This window comes from Astyanax mexicanus, chromosome 10 (assembly GCF_023375975.1).
Source record: "Astyanax mexicanus isolate ESR-SI-001 chromosome 10, AstMex3_surface, whole genome shotgun sequence".
Taxonomy (NCBI): Eukaryota; Metazoa; Chordata; class Actinopteri; order Characiformes; family Acestrorhamphidae; genus Astyanax; species Astyanax mexicanus.
The window spans coordinates 28,473,415-28,491,600 of NC_064417.1; the positions used below are offsets into that span (position 1 = coordinate 28,473,415).

The 18,186-nt window shown below is 38.1% G+C and overlaps 2 protein-coding genes across 4 annotated transcripts in view; one reads left to right on the forward strand and one right to left on the reverse strand.

Annotated features, from left to right (window-relative positions):
• On the forward strand, positions 1–11,777 carry chrnb3b (cholinergic receptor nicotinic beta 3 subunit b). Of its 2 annotated transcripts, none has more exons than XM_007229901.4 (7): positions 1–245; positions 2,918–3,069; positions 4,190–4,234; positions 4,490–4,599; positions 5,904–6,780; positions 9,050–9,191; positions 10,044–11,777. In XM_007229901.4, exons 1-7 carry the CDS (start codon positions 179–181, stop codon positions 10,049–10,051), a joined length of 1,401 nt encoding a protein of 466 aa, XP_007229963.1. In that variant the 5' UTR covers positions 1–178; the 3' UTR covers positions 10,052–11,777. The 2 variants fall into 2 exon arrangements, with proteins under 2 accessions (XP_007229963.1, XP_007229964.1); XM_007229902.4 differs by having other exon boundaries at positions 2,918–3,024.
• The window catches only part of itga6l (integrin, alpha 6, like), a 21,811-nt gene continuing 13,207 nt past the window's right edge, over positions 9,583–18,186 (reverse strand). Inside the window, exons 14-25 of one of the 2 annotated variants that reach the window (XM_022684377.2) lie at positions 17,394–17,509; positions 17,080–17,230; positions 16,205–16,288; positions 16,028–16,107; positions 15,780–15,854; positions 14,842–14,944; positions 14,568–14,744; positions 13,856–13,963; positions 13,221–13,331; positions 12,574–12,672; positions 12,096–12,221; positions 9,583–10,128 (exon numbers count right to left, since the gene is read on the reverse strand). In XM_022684377.2, the coding sequence (XP_022540098.2) occupies positions 10,048–10,128; positions 12,096–12,221; positions 12,574–12,672; positions 13,221–13,331; positions 13,856–13,963; positions 14,568–14,744; positions 14,842–14,944; positions 15,780–15,854; positions 16,028–16,107; positions 16,205–16,288; positions 17,080–17,230; positions 17,394–17,509 (1,311 nt within the window). In that variant the 3' untranslated portion in view covers positions 9,583–10,047. Of the gene's footprint in view, positions 10,129–12,095; positions 12,222–12,573; positions 12,673–13,220; positions 13,332–13,855; positions 13,967–14,567; positions 14,745–14,841; positions 14,945–15,779; positions 15,855–16,027; positions 16,108–16,204; positions 16,289–17,079; positions 17,231–17,393; positions 17,510–18,186 lie in introns of both variants that reach the window. The other variant, XM_022684376.2, reaches the window with a different exon arrangement.

The following is an 18,186-nucleotide window of genomic DNA, read 5'->3' on the forward strand; positions in this document are numbered from 1 at the left end:
TGTGCGCGCACTGACCGTCCAGCGGGGGTCTCGCGGAGCTTTGGGTCAGAGCGGCTGCAGTTATTAAACTCAGTTATTAAAGATTTAAACTGTAGTGAAGATGTGATGCGGTTTATACAGAGGGACTGAGTGAGAGTCGCGCGCTCCGCTGCTCCGCACTTCTCTCTGTCGGTCCGGGATGAAGTTGGCGGGGCTCGCGCTCTGCTGTGCGCTTTGCGCGCTCTGCAGCGCCACCAGCACCACAGGTGAGTTCCCCAAACACACACAGCGCGCGCTGCTGCGCGTGATCATACACACAGCACGAGCTCCTCCTAATTAAAGACCCAGTTAATGACTGATAGGTCAGCTAGTGAGTTCAGCATGGTTATACTGGTTTTGCTGGTCAAACTGATGATGTTGTTAAGGTTAGTATGGCTATACTGGTTATGTTCGTCAACCAGTGTGCTCATGTAGGTGATACTGGTTAATAACTGCGGTTATACTGATCATGGTGGTCAAAAAGTGAACTCATTATAGTCACGGTGGTCAACAAATGCAGTTATACTGGTCATGGTTCTCTTCAATTGCAGTTGTACTGGTCATGCTGAACAACTACTGGTACTCATGTTGACCAGTTTTTAATGGTCATGCTGGTTATGCTGGTTAACCAGTGTGCTCATATTGGTCATGCTGTTCAATGATTAAACTGGTCATGGTGGGCAACAATTGCAGTTATACTGGTGATGGTGGTCAACGATTGCAGTTCTTATTGGTCATGGTGGTCAACGATTGCAGGTATTATTGGTCATGATGGTCAATGATTGCAGTTTTACTGGTCGTGGTGGTCAACAATTGCATGTATACTGATCATGGTGGTCAACGATTGCAGTTCTTATTGGTCATGGTAGTCAAAGATTGCAGTTTTACTGGTCATGGTGGTCAACAATTGCATGTATACTGGTCATGGTGGTGAACCATTGTACTCATGCTGGTCATAATTGTCAACAATTGCAGTTTTTACTGGTCATGCTGGTCAATTATTGCAGTTATACTGTTCATGCTGCTTAACCAGTGTGCTCAGTGGTCAACTTACTTTTCTAAACTGATTAACAAACCTAGTCGTACTGGTCATAGTGATCAACTTACTTATCTAAACTGGTTAAAAACTGGTTAATTTTTTAATTAACTAGTTTGTTTTATTTCAGCTGGAATTTACTTAGCTAAATGGTTTTAGGGTTGCTTTGGATCACAGGAGGTTCTGTTTCTTTACCTTCTTCTCGATTGACCTTATCTCAGCACATTTCCAGGGTTGAGGAGGTTACTGAACCTCTGCTGAGCTTTATAAGTGTAGGGTTTCAGGTGCTGGTCTGACTTCTGTGAGTATTGAATTGAATTGAACCTGTGTGGACAGTAACACTAGGGCACATACCAGAGAACAATGCTGGAGGTAAATCAGTTGAAAACACTGAACTGAGGTCATACCTCACATTTTGAGTAATTCCATGAGCTGTAAACTATTGCTGTAATTTATACCATAGCATCCTGTATTTAGAATTAACTTCAAACTACTGTTTTGCAGACACACACTCTCTGCACACACTCTAAAATTTTAATTTAAAGCATGAAGAAACTAAGTTCTAAGTAGAATAGAATAAAATAAAATAGATAACCTTTCTGTTCAATTCTCTTTGCCAAAAGTGATCCTTTGGAACCACTGCTCAACACTCAAATAACCTTTTATGGCACCTTTATCATCCTAAACTTAACCTCAGTCCAAGACCTAATCCTAACCCTCACTACTTGTGAAGGCCCTTGTTCTAACTTTAACCTTAATCCTAAACCTAGTTCTAACATTAATCTAAGTTTAAATTTAAGACCCAATTCTAACCCTAATCCTAATTCTTTTTTATCTTCAACTTTAATCCAAAACCTAGTTCTAACATTAATCTAAATTCAAGTTTAAGACCTAATCCTAACCATCACTCATTGTGATGGCCCTTGTTTTAACCTAAACCTCAATCTTCAACCTAGTTCTAACCTTAATTTAAATCCAAGAATTAAATCTGGTCCCCTGATTAAGTTAAACTCCAGTAACAGACTGGTGTCAGTAGCTGGTTGAGAAAGTTTAGATGGTCTGTGTTAGAGCTGTTACACGATCAGGGTTACATCTGCAGAAGCTACGATGGACACTCCAGTGTCAGTGGACATCTTTAGTAAAAGTCTGTTGACGATCTACTGAATAATCAGATTCTGCTACATCACTGATATGTTGTTGATAAGTTACTGAGGTTGATGATTGTTTATTTCATTTAAATAGGAGCAGTCCAAATAAAGCGTAACAAAATCTGAATATTGTTAATCATTAAAATACCAAATAATTCATGCTGTTTAAATTGTGCGTTGCTAATATGTGTGCTGGGATATGAACAGTGACCAGTGTTTAATGAATCAATTTAAGATTCCAGTTTTGTAATGGCTAATAGCAAAAATACATTTGAACCTTTTCAATAAAAAAAAGTCTGTACTGTATTTTTCGCACTATAACTAGCTAACTGCTAGTGATAGCTGCTAATGCTAATGCTCCAGCATTAGTGCTGGAGAAATTCGAGAATGTAAGTATACTGTAAATTAACAGAAGTGCTTTACTCACCCAAATAAACAGTTTTCAGGAGAGAAATCTGTATAGATTTACATCCAGTGCTTGTTTGACATTAAAAGAATGTCTTTTTATATTACAGTTTTCTTTACTTACTTTTCTTTACTTTACTTAGCTTAGTTTTACTTAGTTAGCTTTGATGGTACAAGAGCATTAGTAACATCAGTTACTAGTAGTGTTTAAGCTGAATTCACTAATTGTGTAGTGTCTTAATACTTTTTATTTGGTCTTCATCATTTGTGCGCATTTATTCTGTGTTTGTGTGTGTGTGTGTGTGTGTAGGTGGTGGAGAGTTTGTGTCCTTGGCTGAGAGGGAGGATGCCCTGCTGAGGGATCTGTTCCAGGGGTACCAGCGGTGGGTTCGGCCCACCCAGCACTCCAACAACACGGTTAGAGTGCGCTTCGGCCTGAAGATATCTCAGCTAGTGGACGTGGTAAAAAAGACTTACACAAAGACACACACACACACAGAGTTGGATTTTACCATTAGGTCTGGCTGTATTTGAGGACAGTATGCTCTACAGATCCTGAACCTTGGCAGGTTGCTCTCCATGGTGCTGAAGAGCTGAAGCGCTGAGGCTGAGCTGGAGATAATGGCTTTTCCACTTCACTGTTCAGCCCCGCTCTTAAACTCTTGTTCCACTCGCTCTTATCTGCTTCTCTGAGAGCTTTTTACTGTTCAGGATGGAGAGCAGGCTCATGTTATAGAGTGAATTATTAACAGTGTTGGGAAGCCGCTACACACAGAAACACACAGTGCACACTGCTTTCCACACAAAGATGAAAGGAAATCAGTTCCTGTGCCATGACTTTTGGCATGACTGTATAATACGGTAATATAAGTCTAGGTTTATGCAATAAATGTTGTTATTTAGTATGCACTGTGCACATTTGTATACACATTTTACATTTTGCCTGTTTTCTGTAAAGCTCAAACCTCACAACAGAGGTTTGTTCAGTAACGGTGTGCTTTCCACTGCAGTCACCTCACCTGTGGAGAATAAATGGGTTTGTTCTCTGTTTATAGCTTCAGGCCATCATTACTTACCGCTACTAGAGGGATGGAGACAGCATCATTTTACAATATTGCAATAAAGCATCAGAAACACTGGTCAATTTAAAAAGCAATATTTAGTAGCAATAACAATTTTTTGAGTATTGAATTAGACAGCAATATGTTTTCCCCCTGGAAGCTTATTGAGGCTTTAATGAAGTTATGTTTTATTGTAATATATCACCAGGAGAACATGATTAGGTTTTGAAACAATAAAGCATATGCAAGCACTTTTCATTTGGATTTAGAGATTTTTTATACAGGTTTCGAAACATAGAACTAATTCCTGTGGAATATTGAGCTCAGAACCAGCTTTTGCTGATCTAAAATGGTCTTGGATGGTCAGTTTGGTTAAAAGGCTCATTATCCAGCTTAAAACATACCTTATACTGGTAAACTAGCTGGTTAACCAGCTCTTGACCAACATTTGTCACAAGCCGTAAGCAGTGCTTTTCAAATGATTTATAAAATAATTTATTTTGTTCTTTTTTTTTTAACAGGATGAGAAGAATCAGCTAATGACCACCAATGTGTGGCTGTGGCAGGTTAGTGTTTTAAACTGGTAATTTTATAAACACGGAGCACTGTGTACAAGTTGTATTCACATACACACATTATTTATATTATTTATATAATTGATTTCAGACAATTTCTTCTATAATTTTACAGTAAAAACTTTAGATCATATTGTATTGAGTGAAGTTAAGATAGAAGTGCTGCTTATAGTCTGTGCAGCTTTTGCCTTGTTGTACTTGGATCTAAAGTAAATAATATACACTAACAGTGTTCTGGATGTGCAGGAATGGATTGATTATAAACTGCGCTGGAATCCGGAGGACTATGGTGGTATAACCTTCATCAGAGTTCCATCGGAGAGCATTTGGCTGCCGGACATCGTTCTGTATGAAAAGTATGTATGTTTGTCATCCTGATCTTCGTGCTATCCACCAGAGCTTACATACTGATACCATTATCCCTTCTTAGTCGCTGCTATTAATGGTTCCAACCAATTCAATTAGTAAGACTTAACTAAAGTATAAATACTGTATATTTTTATTATGTCTCTTTATCATTATCTGATCTGGCTATATCTAAAAAAAAGTGGTGCCTAGGTTTCGCCACTTATTTCCCAAAGCAATTTCATTCTGATTCACGTTGGTTGGTGGGCTGCTGTGGAACTTTCTGCAAACCGTGAATTCAACCAGTGATAGGAAGCTAGGGCAGTATATCACCACCTATTAAACAATAGAAAGTAGCAAACAAATGCAAAACAATTTGCATTCCAAATCTCTCTCAAATAAGGTCAATAAAAGTGGTAAAGACAAAGCATCAAAAATAAAACAAGGCTAAAAATAGGTTTAAAATAGCTAATACCTGATCTATAAAAAATATGCCTGGATTATCTTCAATCCTGATACACTGGAAAGAATCATGACAAGCTTTACAGTATCAAGTTGTCCATTCTCCACCTTAACATAAGTTCCCATGGCAAATTAGAATAGTGACCTGTGAAATACAAATATAAACCCTATTCTTGACAGTTTAATCAACTGTATTTTAAACAGTAATTACAATAAAAATGAAAGCAATCAAGTCTTTCTAATAAAGATACAACAATGAAATTCCAAGATCAAAAATTCTGGCAATTTGAATTGTCCTCTTTAACAAAATAAACAACTCTCAGACTCTCTGTACTGTCTTTTAATTCTCTGCATCTGAATATTTAGAGTGCTTTTCCCTTTATTTGGAGAGTACAAGTAAATATCTGTAGATTGTCACTTGGGAAATCACTGGTCATCTAACAGCTCAAATACAGACTATCTAAACACTTTTTGATTAAGAGTAAAGTTATTATTAAGGTGAAGATGATGGTTAGAATAAGGTTTTTGATGAAGGTTCAGGGTAGGATTGGGCTTTGGGTTGGGGTTAAGGTTAAACAGGATTAGGGCCATGGTTAGGGTTAGGTTATAGGTATGACTGGGCTAGGTTTTGCTTAATGAGATTAAGTAGCATATTAAGTCTATTTTATGTAACATATTAATAGTATATCTACTAAATGTAAGTAATGAATGCTCCACTACTGCTACTTTACTGATATGTTTTAAATGTGTTATTAAACATTGACAAAAAAACATTCTTACCCATTTTTAAATAAATCAATATTTTTAGTAGAATTGATTGTTAATTTTTTGTAAATCTCCTGTGCTGATGTAGTGCTGATGGACGTTTCGAAGGCTCCCTGATGACCAAAGCCATTATAAAGTATAATGGCGCCGTCACCTGGACGCCTCCCGCCAGCTACAAATCCGCCTGCACTATGGACGTCACGTTCTTCCCGTTCGACCGTCAGAACTGCTCCATGAAGTTCGGCTCCTGGACCTATGACGGGACCATGGTGGACATGGTGCTGATGAACTACCAGGTGGACCGCAGAGACTTCTTCGACAACGGCGAATGGGAGATTCTGAGCGCCACCGGCATGAAGGGAAACCGGCGCGACGGGACACTGTCCTACCCCTTCGTCACCTACTCCTTCATCCTGAAGCGTCTTCCTCTCTTCTACACGCTCTTCCTCATCATCCCCTGCCTGGGCCTGTCCTTCCTCACTGTGCTGGTCTTCTACTTGCCGTCCGACGAGGGCGAGAAGGTCTCGCTGTCCACCTCCGTCCTCGTCTCGCTCACCGTCTTCCTGCTGGTCATCGAAGAGATCATCCCGTCCTCCTCCAAGGTCATCCCGCTGATTGGCGAGTACCTGCTCTTCATCATGATCTTCGTCACCCTGTCCATCATCGTCACCGTGTTCGTGATCAACGTGCACCACCGCTCCTCTGCCACCTACCACCCCATGTCACCGTGGGTGCGCTCGCTTTTCCTGCAGAGGTTGCCGCACCTGCTCTGCATGCGGGGTCACACCGACCGCTACCACTACCCCGAGCTGGAGCCCCAGAGCCCCGAGCTGAAGCCCCGCATCCGGAAGGCTCCGCCTGGTCCTGAGGGTGAAGGTCAGGCTCTGGTGAACATGCTGGAGAAGGCCACCTGCTCTGTGCGCTACATCTCACGACACATCCGCAAAGAGCACTTCATCAGAGAGGTGAGGATCCGTCCAGCAGTTCTATTGTTTGCAATCATTTAAACCCTTAATATTTCATCAATAAAAACAGTATAAAACTTTATTTATTTTGTTCTGGTATTTTAACCCAATTAGCATCAGTCTCTGCATTTGGCACAAAAATTGTACCTTGTGGTCTTCTCGTATTAATAACTCAAAATTGCCTCGGAATATCTTAATAATATCTCAACACATCAGCTTAAAACATGTATATGGCTAGAAAGAGCTAGAAAGTTTTCCTACGATTTCTAAAAATTGTAGCATCATTGCTCTCTGAAGAGGTTAATCTGTGATTAATCCGCTGTGAAAAATACTTAACAATAAGTGCTTCTTCAAAATTTCTTTGCTCACCCCTATACACTACGCTGGTCAAGTGCTGGTCTGACAGCTATTTTACCAATATAGGTGTGGATTTACACTTTCAACTAGGGGTGCGAATCTCTCAGTGTCTGGTGATTCAATTCAATTTGGGGTCACAATTCGATTCAGAAACGATTTTCGATTCTGGAACGATTTTTCAATTCAAATGGCCTATATATTTAGTTTAAATTATGTGAGAAGATAAAAAGATAAAAGGACAATTTAAACAAATAGAATATTTATTTAAAACAATAAACTTAGGTTCCTTACTGTATTAAATCTTTTTGCAACATTGTGACAGTGCCACAATAATGAATGGCTAATTTCTAGCACAGTTAACTAATCCTGAATTAATTTCTAAAAGAAAGACATTTTTAAAACTATAAAACACTCATCAATGTAACACAGCCACAAGGTCAAGAGTTGAACATTAGATAGGCTATAATTATGTTACAAGCAGAGAAGATACTACACTAACTGTACCGCAGAGCTTACCTACTGTCGCGCAGAGCTGTTTAACTGTACCGCAGAGCTTACCTACTGTTGCGCAGAGCTTTTTAACTGTACAGCGGAGCTCAACTACTGTCGCGCGGAGCTGTTTAACTGTACCGCGGAGCTCACCTACTGTTGCGCGGAGCTTTTTAACTGTACCGCGGAGCTCACCTACTGTCGCGCGGAGCTTTTTAACTGTAACGTGGAGCTCACCTACTGTCGCGAGGAGCTTTTTAACTGTAACGTGGAGCTCACCTACTGTCGCGAGGAGCTTTTTAACTGTACCGCGGAGCTCACCTACTGTCGCGCGGAGCTTTTTAACTGTAACGTGGAGCTCACCTACTGTCGCGAGGAGCTTTTTAACTGTACCGCGGAGCTCACCTACTGTCGCACAGAGATTTTTAACTGTACCGCGGAGCTCACATACTGTCGCGCAGAGCTTTTTAAATGTACTGCAGAGCTCAACTAGTGTCGCACAGAGCTTTTTAACTGTCACGCGGAGCTTTTTAACTGTAACGCGGAGCTCAACTACTGTCCGCGGAGCTTTTTAACTGTACAAAATGTGTGGGAAAGAAACGCCTCCACACGTTGTCCTATCACGTGTCCATTAATCAGTGCTGGGTGGTATGACCAAAAAAGTATATCACGGTATTTTTCAAGATTCAGGTGGTTTCACAGTATATCATGATATTTTAATCATTATTTTTAATTCATATCTTTTTGAATGACTGGGCTTTTATACAGGTATGTGACTTACTGTACTGTAACAAGTATGATTTACATATAATGTAAATGGGTTTACTTTGTTCCACAAAATTACACAATATATGAAGAAATCAGACTTCATTATCAGAAAAAAACAGCTGAAGAATGTAAACAATAGATCTTAAAATGAGATACGCCACCAACTTTAACATAGCTATAAATTATTTTAGGGATGTCATATTAGCGTACGGCTACTGCATTATTATAAACTCAGTAAATCCATAATTTCTGGTATTTGCTTTTTTAGGAGTATTTTATCCTCTCGAGTAACACAGATAAAAGTATTGTAAAAGTATGGTAAAGTATTGCAGAGAATTATGTTGTGATATTATTGTGATAATGATGATGATGATGATGATGGTAGGCAACATATTGTGATAATATTGTATTTTGAGATGCCCTGTGATTCCCATCCTCAATTTTTGCTAAATCAAGATGTTTTTAAAAACGTTTTTTAGAGTCAATACATGAAAGTATTCACAGAATTTTAACAGTATTAACAGTATAAAATAATAATAATAATAATAATAATAATAATAATAACTATAAGCAGCAATAATAACAAGACTACATCAGTTACAGTTTCTGAATGTAAGTTTTGATTAATTTGTTTATTAAATGTTGTTTGATTAAGGTGGTCCAGGACTGGAAGTTTGTGGCTCAGGTGTTGGACAGGATCTTCCTCTGGGCCTTCCTCACTGTCTCCGTGTTGGGCACCATCCTCATCTTCACTCCTGCTCTAAAGATGTTCCTCAGCAACCCATCTCCTCCATCAGGTCCATAGACCACATTCAAAATCATTTATGTCACAGGAGAGAAACTAGTATCATGTCAAATGACTTTTGCCTGTTCACATGGACAAATCTATCCAGATTTGTCCATGTGATTAGATGCTGCCAGTCAAGATCATTACTACCCACTGTGCTGTCTACTGTGGGTGGTAATGCCTTCTCCAACTCCCATAATTAGCTTAGTCTTGCCATGAGCATGCAGGCCAGTTTTTAACCTCTCTCACAAGATAACAAGATAATACCTCAGAAATTATAAAGGTGTGGACATTCCCGAGCCTTCCCCTGAGGAAGCACTTTGTGATTAATTTACATAATGCTGTCCCAGGATTTTTGGTATGTAAAACAGTGAAGCAAAACAGATTTCAGAACACACACATTTAGTTAATTTAATGTTTTTAATAATACAAATAACAGAAATGCGTAATGGCAACATACAAAATCCAAATAAAAACATTGTTATGTGAAATTAGTGGTATTTACATTATATATCTTCAGCTGATGATGCTGTTGTTTATGTTGGGGTAGTTATAGTCCTCTGGGATCTTATTTATCCAGATTTCTGCAGCTATTCTCATTTCAGCTCTCAGTGTGTTCCTCAGTGTATAGGGAATTCACCTTGACCTCTGATTTTTAACCATGAAAGCCTGTTTACATCTGTCATCAACATACATATTTATACAGTACAGGTCAAAAGTTTGGACACACCGTTTCATTCAGTTTTTCTCTTTAATCTGGTCAAAGTAAATCCAGATACTACACAGAAAACAGGTGTAAACAGGCCCACATTCTAGATTCCACAGAATCTGAAGAGTCTCCTCTGTCTGTTCTCCTCCGCAGATGTCTAGCTGGCGGCCTTGTTTGTGTTGATGGGGTAATATCCTGTCTTGTCCTCAGTGCACATTCCGCATGTGAAGCATCCCATCTGAGAAGCACAAGCCACAAATCTCACCATCAGACTCACCATTAGACTGGAGCAAACCCAGATTTATATAAACTTAAAGAAACAATACATGAAAAAATCTAATGAACATGATTGGTCAATAAGCAACCATGTCAGTTAGATTTTTTGCTCAACATTTACTTTAACATAGTAAAACACACTTTCTGCATGAAAAAATCATTACGTGAAGATTTGGGTAACACTTTACAATAATGATGCATTAAGTAACATTGCTTACAATACCATTATTAAATGTAGTGTAATGTCTCAACTAATTATTAGTTGTTACTAGTTAAAACCTTACTAAGCATTGCAGTATTTTTATTTTAATGTTTATTTATTTTTTCCAGAATTAATTGAGTTTAAAACAGTGGTGTCAGTCAATAAAAAAACCCAAATAAATCTGATTAATCACAACAGTATTCTGTGATTCACTGCGATTAATTGCTTTTGTTCTTCTTAAAATGCAAGTTTTTATAGTGGATATTTAAATTTAAATAAAAGAATGCATGTAAGAAATGTAAAATGCAGTTATATTTATATTAGTGGTGTCAATAAAATACTAATATATACTTGTATGTTTGAGGGGAGATAAGGCCAACGTAGAATGCTGGCTTTTTACTTTGCTGTAAGGATTGTGAATTAGAACTTAATTTGCTGAGTATAAAAATCTCAGGAAGTGTTTGATATTGCACACATGCTTACAGTGGGAGGATGACCATTTAAATGGCCTGGGGGAAATATGTAACGTATTCAGTAATGTGAACACTGTCTCTTTAATAGCTCCTTACGCTAAGTACGCGGACACGTGTGTAGCTACATTAAAAGCGCATAGAACCAATGTGTGTTTTGTGCTATATCACGGAGACCACTGGACCTACCTCCTTTCTTTTATTTATTTTATCTATATTAGTAATGGCATAAATATGCTTTGCTTATGTATAAACTAATAAATGAGCAAATGGAATACCGGTGTTGTGCCGAATTCAGCACCCCCGCCAGGAAAAGCACCCCCCTATGGAGCACACACTCCCCGTCTTCTTGATAAAAGCATTTTAACTTTTCTTAGAAATACATTTCAAGAGGGGGTGCTTTTCCTGGCAGGGGTGCTGAATTCGGCACAACACCGGCAAAGCGAGTGATTCTATCTGGGTCGAAGCTGGAAGTCTAAAACGAGACTGGCTTCTGAGCATTACAACTGGACACTGCATACTGGGGAATGTGTCCTCTGTCATTGTGTTGTTCATGTTGGAGCTTTTCACTCGTTCAGCCACAAAAAAAATATCTGCGTGTTGGGGGGTAGATTATGACAGAATAAAAAAAAAATAATAATGTGTTACTGATTCCAAATTAACCACGTGTGTTACCGTTTTAACATTGACAGCCCTAGTTTAAAATGCTTAATAATGTTTAGTTATGCTTAATAATGTCTTAACTGGTGTTATTAAATAATTAGTTGTGGCATTCTGCTGTAAGCACTGTTAATTAATGTAATTATATTGTAAATTGTTACCAATAATTGTTTTTAAAGTCTCACAACTGTGCATGTTCTATTGTTTCAGCAATAAAAATTATTCACCACAGATCTCTGACAATAGAGTAAATAATGTTATTAAAACTTGGCATTAGGATGTACGTTTCTGCTTCAGTGTGTGTGTGTGTGTGTGTGTATGTGTGTATAACAGCACTGAATTAATTGTATTCAGGGTAGGGCTGCATTATTTTGAGAAAAAGTGATACTTGTGATATTTTGGTGTTCTGTGATATACAGTATACTCCTCATCGTCCAAACAATATTTGCCCGCAGACGTAATCAAATGACAGGAATGAAACTTGGTGAGAAGTCTTGAAAACTGTCATGGTTGGCAATGTGACTGTATTGCACACGCACACATTGTTATTATAAAGCTTTAATGATAGAATGTGCTGTCCTATTTTAGGATGTTTACCTTGGACAGTATGTAGACCAGTAGAGCAATCAGGAGCAGCGCTAGTATCACACTGAGAAAAATGACCCACCAGGGAAAACGACTAAGAAACCCAGGCTTCTTCTCTGGGAACACCGTTAGCCTCACCTGGAAAAGACATAGCTTTAGCTCAATGCTACACATTCAAGCATACTGTGCATACATGCTGTATTTGGGCTTGTCAGTTGAGTTTTTCATTGGTAAGCCTGTCACAATAATAACATTATGATCTTATCGTTCAATATATGGACATTTTTGGAGAGCTCAATATTGTCCATTGAGTTTACATATCCAGGAGAGGCTATTAATATAAATGTGCCAGTTTGCTGATTTTTCAAAAAGGAGTTTTATTTATGTTTAATTCATTTAGTCATTTCAGAATATATTAAACAGAGCTAGGAAATTTGGTTAAAACATATGTATCACGTTATTTGAAAACAGAAATTCTATCTTATTTTACCTGTGTGTGAGAGCCCCGAAGCATGATGTTGTTCTGAGAGTCCTCAAGGCTGAGAGATGCATTCAGGACAATGTCCAGATAGTCGAGGGATTTATAGTCCTGTCACATAAAGCATTGTAAAATAAACTGCAAGACCAGGTATATATTTATAGATCCTCACACTACGGCTATGTTCAGACTGACAAACAAGTCAAGAAAGGTTTTTGATAGTCTGGAAAGTCTGAATTCAAATCAGATTTTTGCAACTAAGCTCCAAACCACATTTGGAAGTGGTTTAATTGTGATTACAATACACTCGCAACCGGAATAATAGGACGAATCAGGCTGATTACTTTATTGTATGCAGCAACTAGAGTGTTGGAACATGCAGCTTGGACTGATTCCTATAATACTCGGCAACCGGAGTGTTGGTACTTGCAGCGCTTGGCCTGGAATATGTGCCAAGCATTTCAGCCAGAACTGAGCCCAGACTCAAACCGGACTCAAGTTGACGCGACCTTAGGCTTGACGTGTGATGCTGGGCCTATAAATGCCCCAAAGGATTATTTTTTTTTTATCTGAGAAAAGAAATCCAATTTGCCTGCAGTCTGAACACAGCATATTGGACACCCAAGCCTGAGTAATTATAACCACTGCAAGCTATATACCTCTACAAAAGTGCTGTTCCATAGTCGAGCATGGAAAACAATTACTGCACTACTGTCCACAGCCTGGAGGGGGCACTTCAGTTCCACACAGTGCAGTAAATCAGCGCATGTCTGGAAGGAAAAAAAGATTTCCAAAAATAGTGAAACAGTAAATTCCTACTACAGTTGATGCTGAAATAGTTGAAAGTTTGTGAATTTTACATATTTCTAGATAAATCCTAAAAGTAGATAATGAGAGCAAAATCAAACGAATGAGACAAATAATAAGATCTGCTCATTTACTCATTGAGGAAAATGATAAAAAGTATGTGAACCATTATGAATAGCAGATCATCATTAGAAGGTGCAATTGGAGTAAGGTGTTTTTTAATCAGTGGGATGACAGGAAGATGTGAGTTTTAATTACCTAAAGACCTTAGCCAGGAGTGATTAATCTGCACAGATCACACCAAGAGCCAGATGTGTAATAGTATGCGAGTTACCAAAGAACCCAAGGTACCTTCTAGGCAACTAAAGGCCTTTTTCACAAAGTGTTTGGTCACAATCTTTTTAAGCACCACTGTATACAGCATTATTGTACACAAATATAATACAATTCAGAACAATTTATTCCTCATCTTGAGGACTAGGTTTACCAGATAGTCGTATCTATTTCCTCCTCCGAATAAGCTGATTATTTTATCAGTGCTGAGGGCGTCCAGCTTCCCTTCACCTTTTACCTGCCGCCTTTCTCTGGAAGGAGCCTGCTGTAAAAAACAAACAAACAAAAAAAACTGACAGGTTAGTTTTAGTATGGTCATGCAGTTATCCAATTTCTAGCCAAATTCTAGCCATCATCAAAATTTAGCTTAGTTAGCACAGAATTATGCTGCACATAGAGTTAATGTACATTAGCACTTTACAATTTATTTCCTAACTCACCTAAATTTGGGGATTATTCTTCTGAATCGTTTTATATTTGTAGTGACTGGCCCATTATACATAGCAAAAAGTGCTGGATTAACTCCCAAAGATTTAATTTAAACTCTTCTAAAGGGTTATTTATAGCTACACACTTTGGAGTAAATCAGCTTGATTTATTTATTTCACATTAGGGCTGCAATTTATGATTACTGTGGTAGTCGACTAATCTCCTGATCTCACATCTTTGTTTTTAGGTTATATTTTATATATTATTTTAGAATGCGTTCTAATTTTTTATTTGTGTTTCATTTATTATATTGACTTTTTATCTAACTTCAAAGTATTTCACTGCTAGTTGTATCGTGGAAATTTTAAACTTAAACTTGAAAATTAATACTAAGAAATCGAGAGCAGTATTGATGCATTGCTGTCCTTTAGTGTTACCTGAACATGTTTGAGGGGGCTGATTTCAGCAGCTGGTGTGCACGGGATAATCTGATTCTTCAGCCCAGTGATCTTCACCAAGTACAGGAGCCAATTGCCAGTTTTGTCCTTCTTTGGCCACTGGACGTTTAAAGTTGCAGAGGCGAAGGACTTCAGAGGCCGACCCATGTTGGTGACCTGAATTAGAAAGCAAATCATCAGACACGATGCTGCCACTACTACCAAATCTTTCCATAAAGAGTTCTGAAGAACTGCAACCAAGTAGAAGACAGACCCTAAACTCATACTGCACTGGAGCCCCAATCTGTTCCACTGATGTTATGGACTTCTCATCTTTAGCTGTTCCTCCATAGTACACCTGAGATGGTTTGGCCTGACTGTAGACAAAAAGTAGAAAATACACTACACATTATGTATAAGTATGATTTCATTAGCAGATCTTCTGAAGTTGTATGGACATTTAACATGCCTGAGTCAATCCAAAAGTAAGTACACCCCTTACATATTTACATAGGACAACACTATGAAAACAACTTAAATTTGAGTATTTTGAGTTCTATCCCCTCATTTCAAGCACTAGATATTCAGCGTAGCACCTCATGACAAAGAACTCTCTACGGTTGTGAGAAAATGAATTGTTGCTCTCCACAAAGATGGCCTGGCCTGTAAAAGAAAGTAATAACACTCTAAACCTGAGCTACAGCTTTGTTTTTCAGGTCAGGTCAGGTTTAACTTGGAAGTGTCTCGCCAGAATCATGGCAGTTTTCCAACATGATAATGACCATAAACACATCTCCAGGAAGCTGATGGTAAAGAAGATGGACTGACCAAGTATGTCTCCAGAAATAAAAATTAATTGAACACCTGTGGGGCATCCTCAGGTGCATTGCGGATGATTACAAGGTGCCTAACATGGAAGAGGATGCAGGTAGCAACCTGTGCATCTTAGGTTATTTTCAATCGATCCCTTACACCCCGGCATGTATGTTTTCATGCCTCACTAGTAGATAATTTGGCTGGAAAAATATAATGTGTCAGTAAAACAGTGTTATACATTTAAACTATGCTGGGAAAGCCACCACTAACATTTTTTTGCTAAAGTAAAATCAGCATACCATCTTTTTCTTTGTTTTTCTGTATGATTTAGTTGTGAATCGTCACTGAGCAATCCATAGGAATTTTTTAGAAACCTTGTTTTAAGGTGGTACTTACCCAATGACTTGGAGCTCCATCTCGAAGACAACCTTAGCCTCTGCGACAACTGGTGGAATGGTTTGGTTACTGATCCTGGTAATATAAAAACACGCAGAACAGCTGCGTTAAAATAAAGCCTGAACTAGAAGTTTACAGAACTGAGATGGAGACCAAGTAGGACTACCAACAAGAACCAGCAGTGACAACAATATATCCAAATCAATACACACAAACTTTTTAAGGCACAAAATTACAACATATCTTACGTGTTAAGGACCATTGCCACCTTGGCGTTTTCCGTGTCCACAGACAGCTTTTCAGTGTTCAGCATAAGATACAGCTTCACCTGAAGGTTCATATTGGGGGAAGAAAAATGAGGTGAACCAAAGGTCTGAGAGTAAGAAACAACATCCAGACCTGTGCTATGTTGAAAATACATTTACCACTTCGTCTCTTTTCAAAGGGTTTCCAAGCAGGCAATGCGCAGATACTTTAAGGTTGTCCTCTTGATCACATTCTACTTTGTTCTGGGAATTAAATAAAAAAAATATCTTAATAATTAAGAATTAATTTTAAAAGGGTATTGCTTATGTTTATGTCATTCTATCTTCTCTTCTAGTATGTATAGGCTAATATCTTCTATTCTATTGTATAGCAGTGTTTATTAGGTTGTTTATAGGCTAATATTCCCTATTCTAGTGTATAGGAGTGTTTATTGAGGTTGTTTATAGGCTAATATATCCTATTCTAATTTAAAGCAGTGTTTATTGAGGTTGATTATAGGGTAATATCTCCCATTCAAGTGTATAGGGGTGTTTATTGAGGTTGTTTATAGACTAATATCTCCTAATCGGCTGTTCAGGTACAGTTTAACTTGATTTATTACTCAAGTTATTACTACAAATATGAACAAACACTGTTTTCACAGTGAATGTGTGAAAAAAAAAAAACGGTGTCTACAAAAATCTATATGCTGGTCAGAAATACAGAACCTTCCTCTTTACAATTTTTCAATTTCTGCCCCAGACAGTTGACCAATACCAATTTACTTTGCTCCCATTGCATTTTATCTTGTGTGAAACCAAACTAAAGGGAAAATGCTCCAAGTAAATGAACTCGTTAACTTCTAATCTAACCAGAGGAACCAAAATCAGTTGTTAAAATACCCTCATTCTATATCTCAATGCCGAATGTAAACTAAGCAGCTATTTGCACAGTGCGTAGGGCAATAAAAAGCACAATCTCTAAACAAACCTCTCCTTTCACAGAACCCCCACACAGGAAAAAGCCTAACATTTTAGCATCAGCCTTAACTGACCTCTGGGGAAATGACTGATGATAAATGCAGGTCTTTTGAAAGATGTGCAAACAGTTTAGTAAGATGAGCATTATCTCCTCCTTTGTTTGTGACGGTGACTTCTAAAGCGGTGTTCTCATTGCCTGGGGTAATTATCGGCACACCATCGTCCCTTTAATGTGGCAAACAGAGCAAAAGGTATGTGTAAATACAGAAGGTTTAAATTAGGTGATCAGTATTGGCTGATATTGCTTAAGTTTCATTGAATGAGCATTTGTTTAGAGAGTTTTGAGGCTTTGAAGTGAACAGAAATAAATATAGCAGATTATTTGTACCTGGTCTGTGGGGTGCACTTGTTGGTGTGTGGGTCTCTCTCGCAGAAGCTGTACTGGAGGTGCAGGTTACTATGGCAGATACCATCACTTCCACAGCCGGTGTTCAAGAACTTCAACTAAAGGCACTCAGAAAGAAACATTATAATTAACATCAGGGGTGGACTCTTTTTCCTTCCGGTTCAGGGTTCCTTAAATACCGGTCCTGGCATGCCTTGCTAATGTGTGGATTTTCTTTCTCTCAACACACCGGAAACAACTAATTAGCTCATTAACAAGCCCTTGTAGAGTTGCAGTGGGTGTGTTAAAGCAGACAATCCTCTAAAATCTGCAGGCCAGGGGGTGCCAGGAAAAGGACTGAAGAAATGATTATGTGCCTTAATAATGCCCCCATGAGGTTAAATAGATACAGTAGATTTTTTTTTTATTGATCTCAAAAGAAAATGAAAAGTCTGGGATTATTAAGGGTGTCAGTAAGCTGTTACACCCTTTCAGTAAGCACAAATCTCTTGATGTCTCTATCTTATTTATTATATTTTTTATATTTATTTACAGTGCTGTGAAAAAAGTATTTGCCCCTCACATATTTTATTTGATTTAGCTTTTTTTGTCATACTTATACTGACAAACACACTTTAATATCAGACAAAGATGACCATTTGAAAATCAGTTTTTAAAAGATTATTTCATTTATTAAGTGAAAAAGCAATCCAAACCAATCAGGCCCTTTTTGAAAAAGTTATTGTTAAATGAAGTTATATGAAGATACAATGTATGATAAACATGGAGCATTATA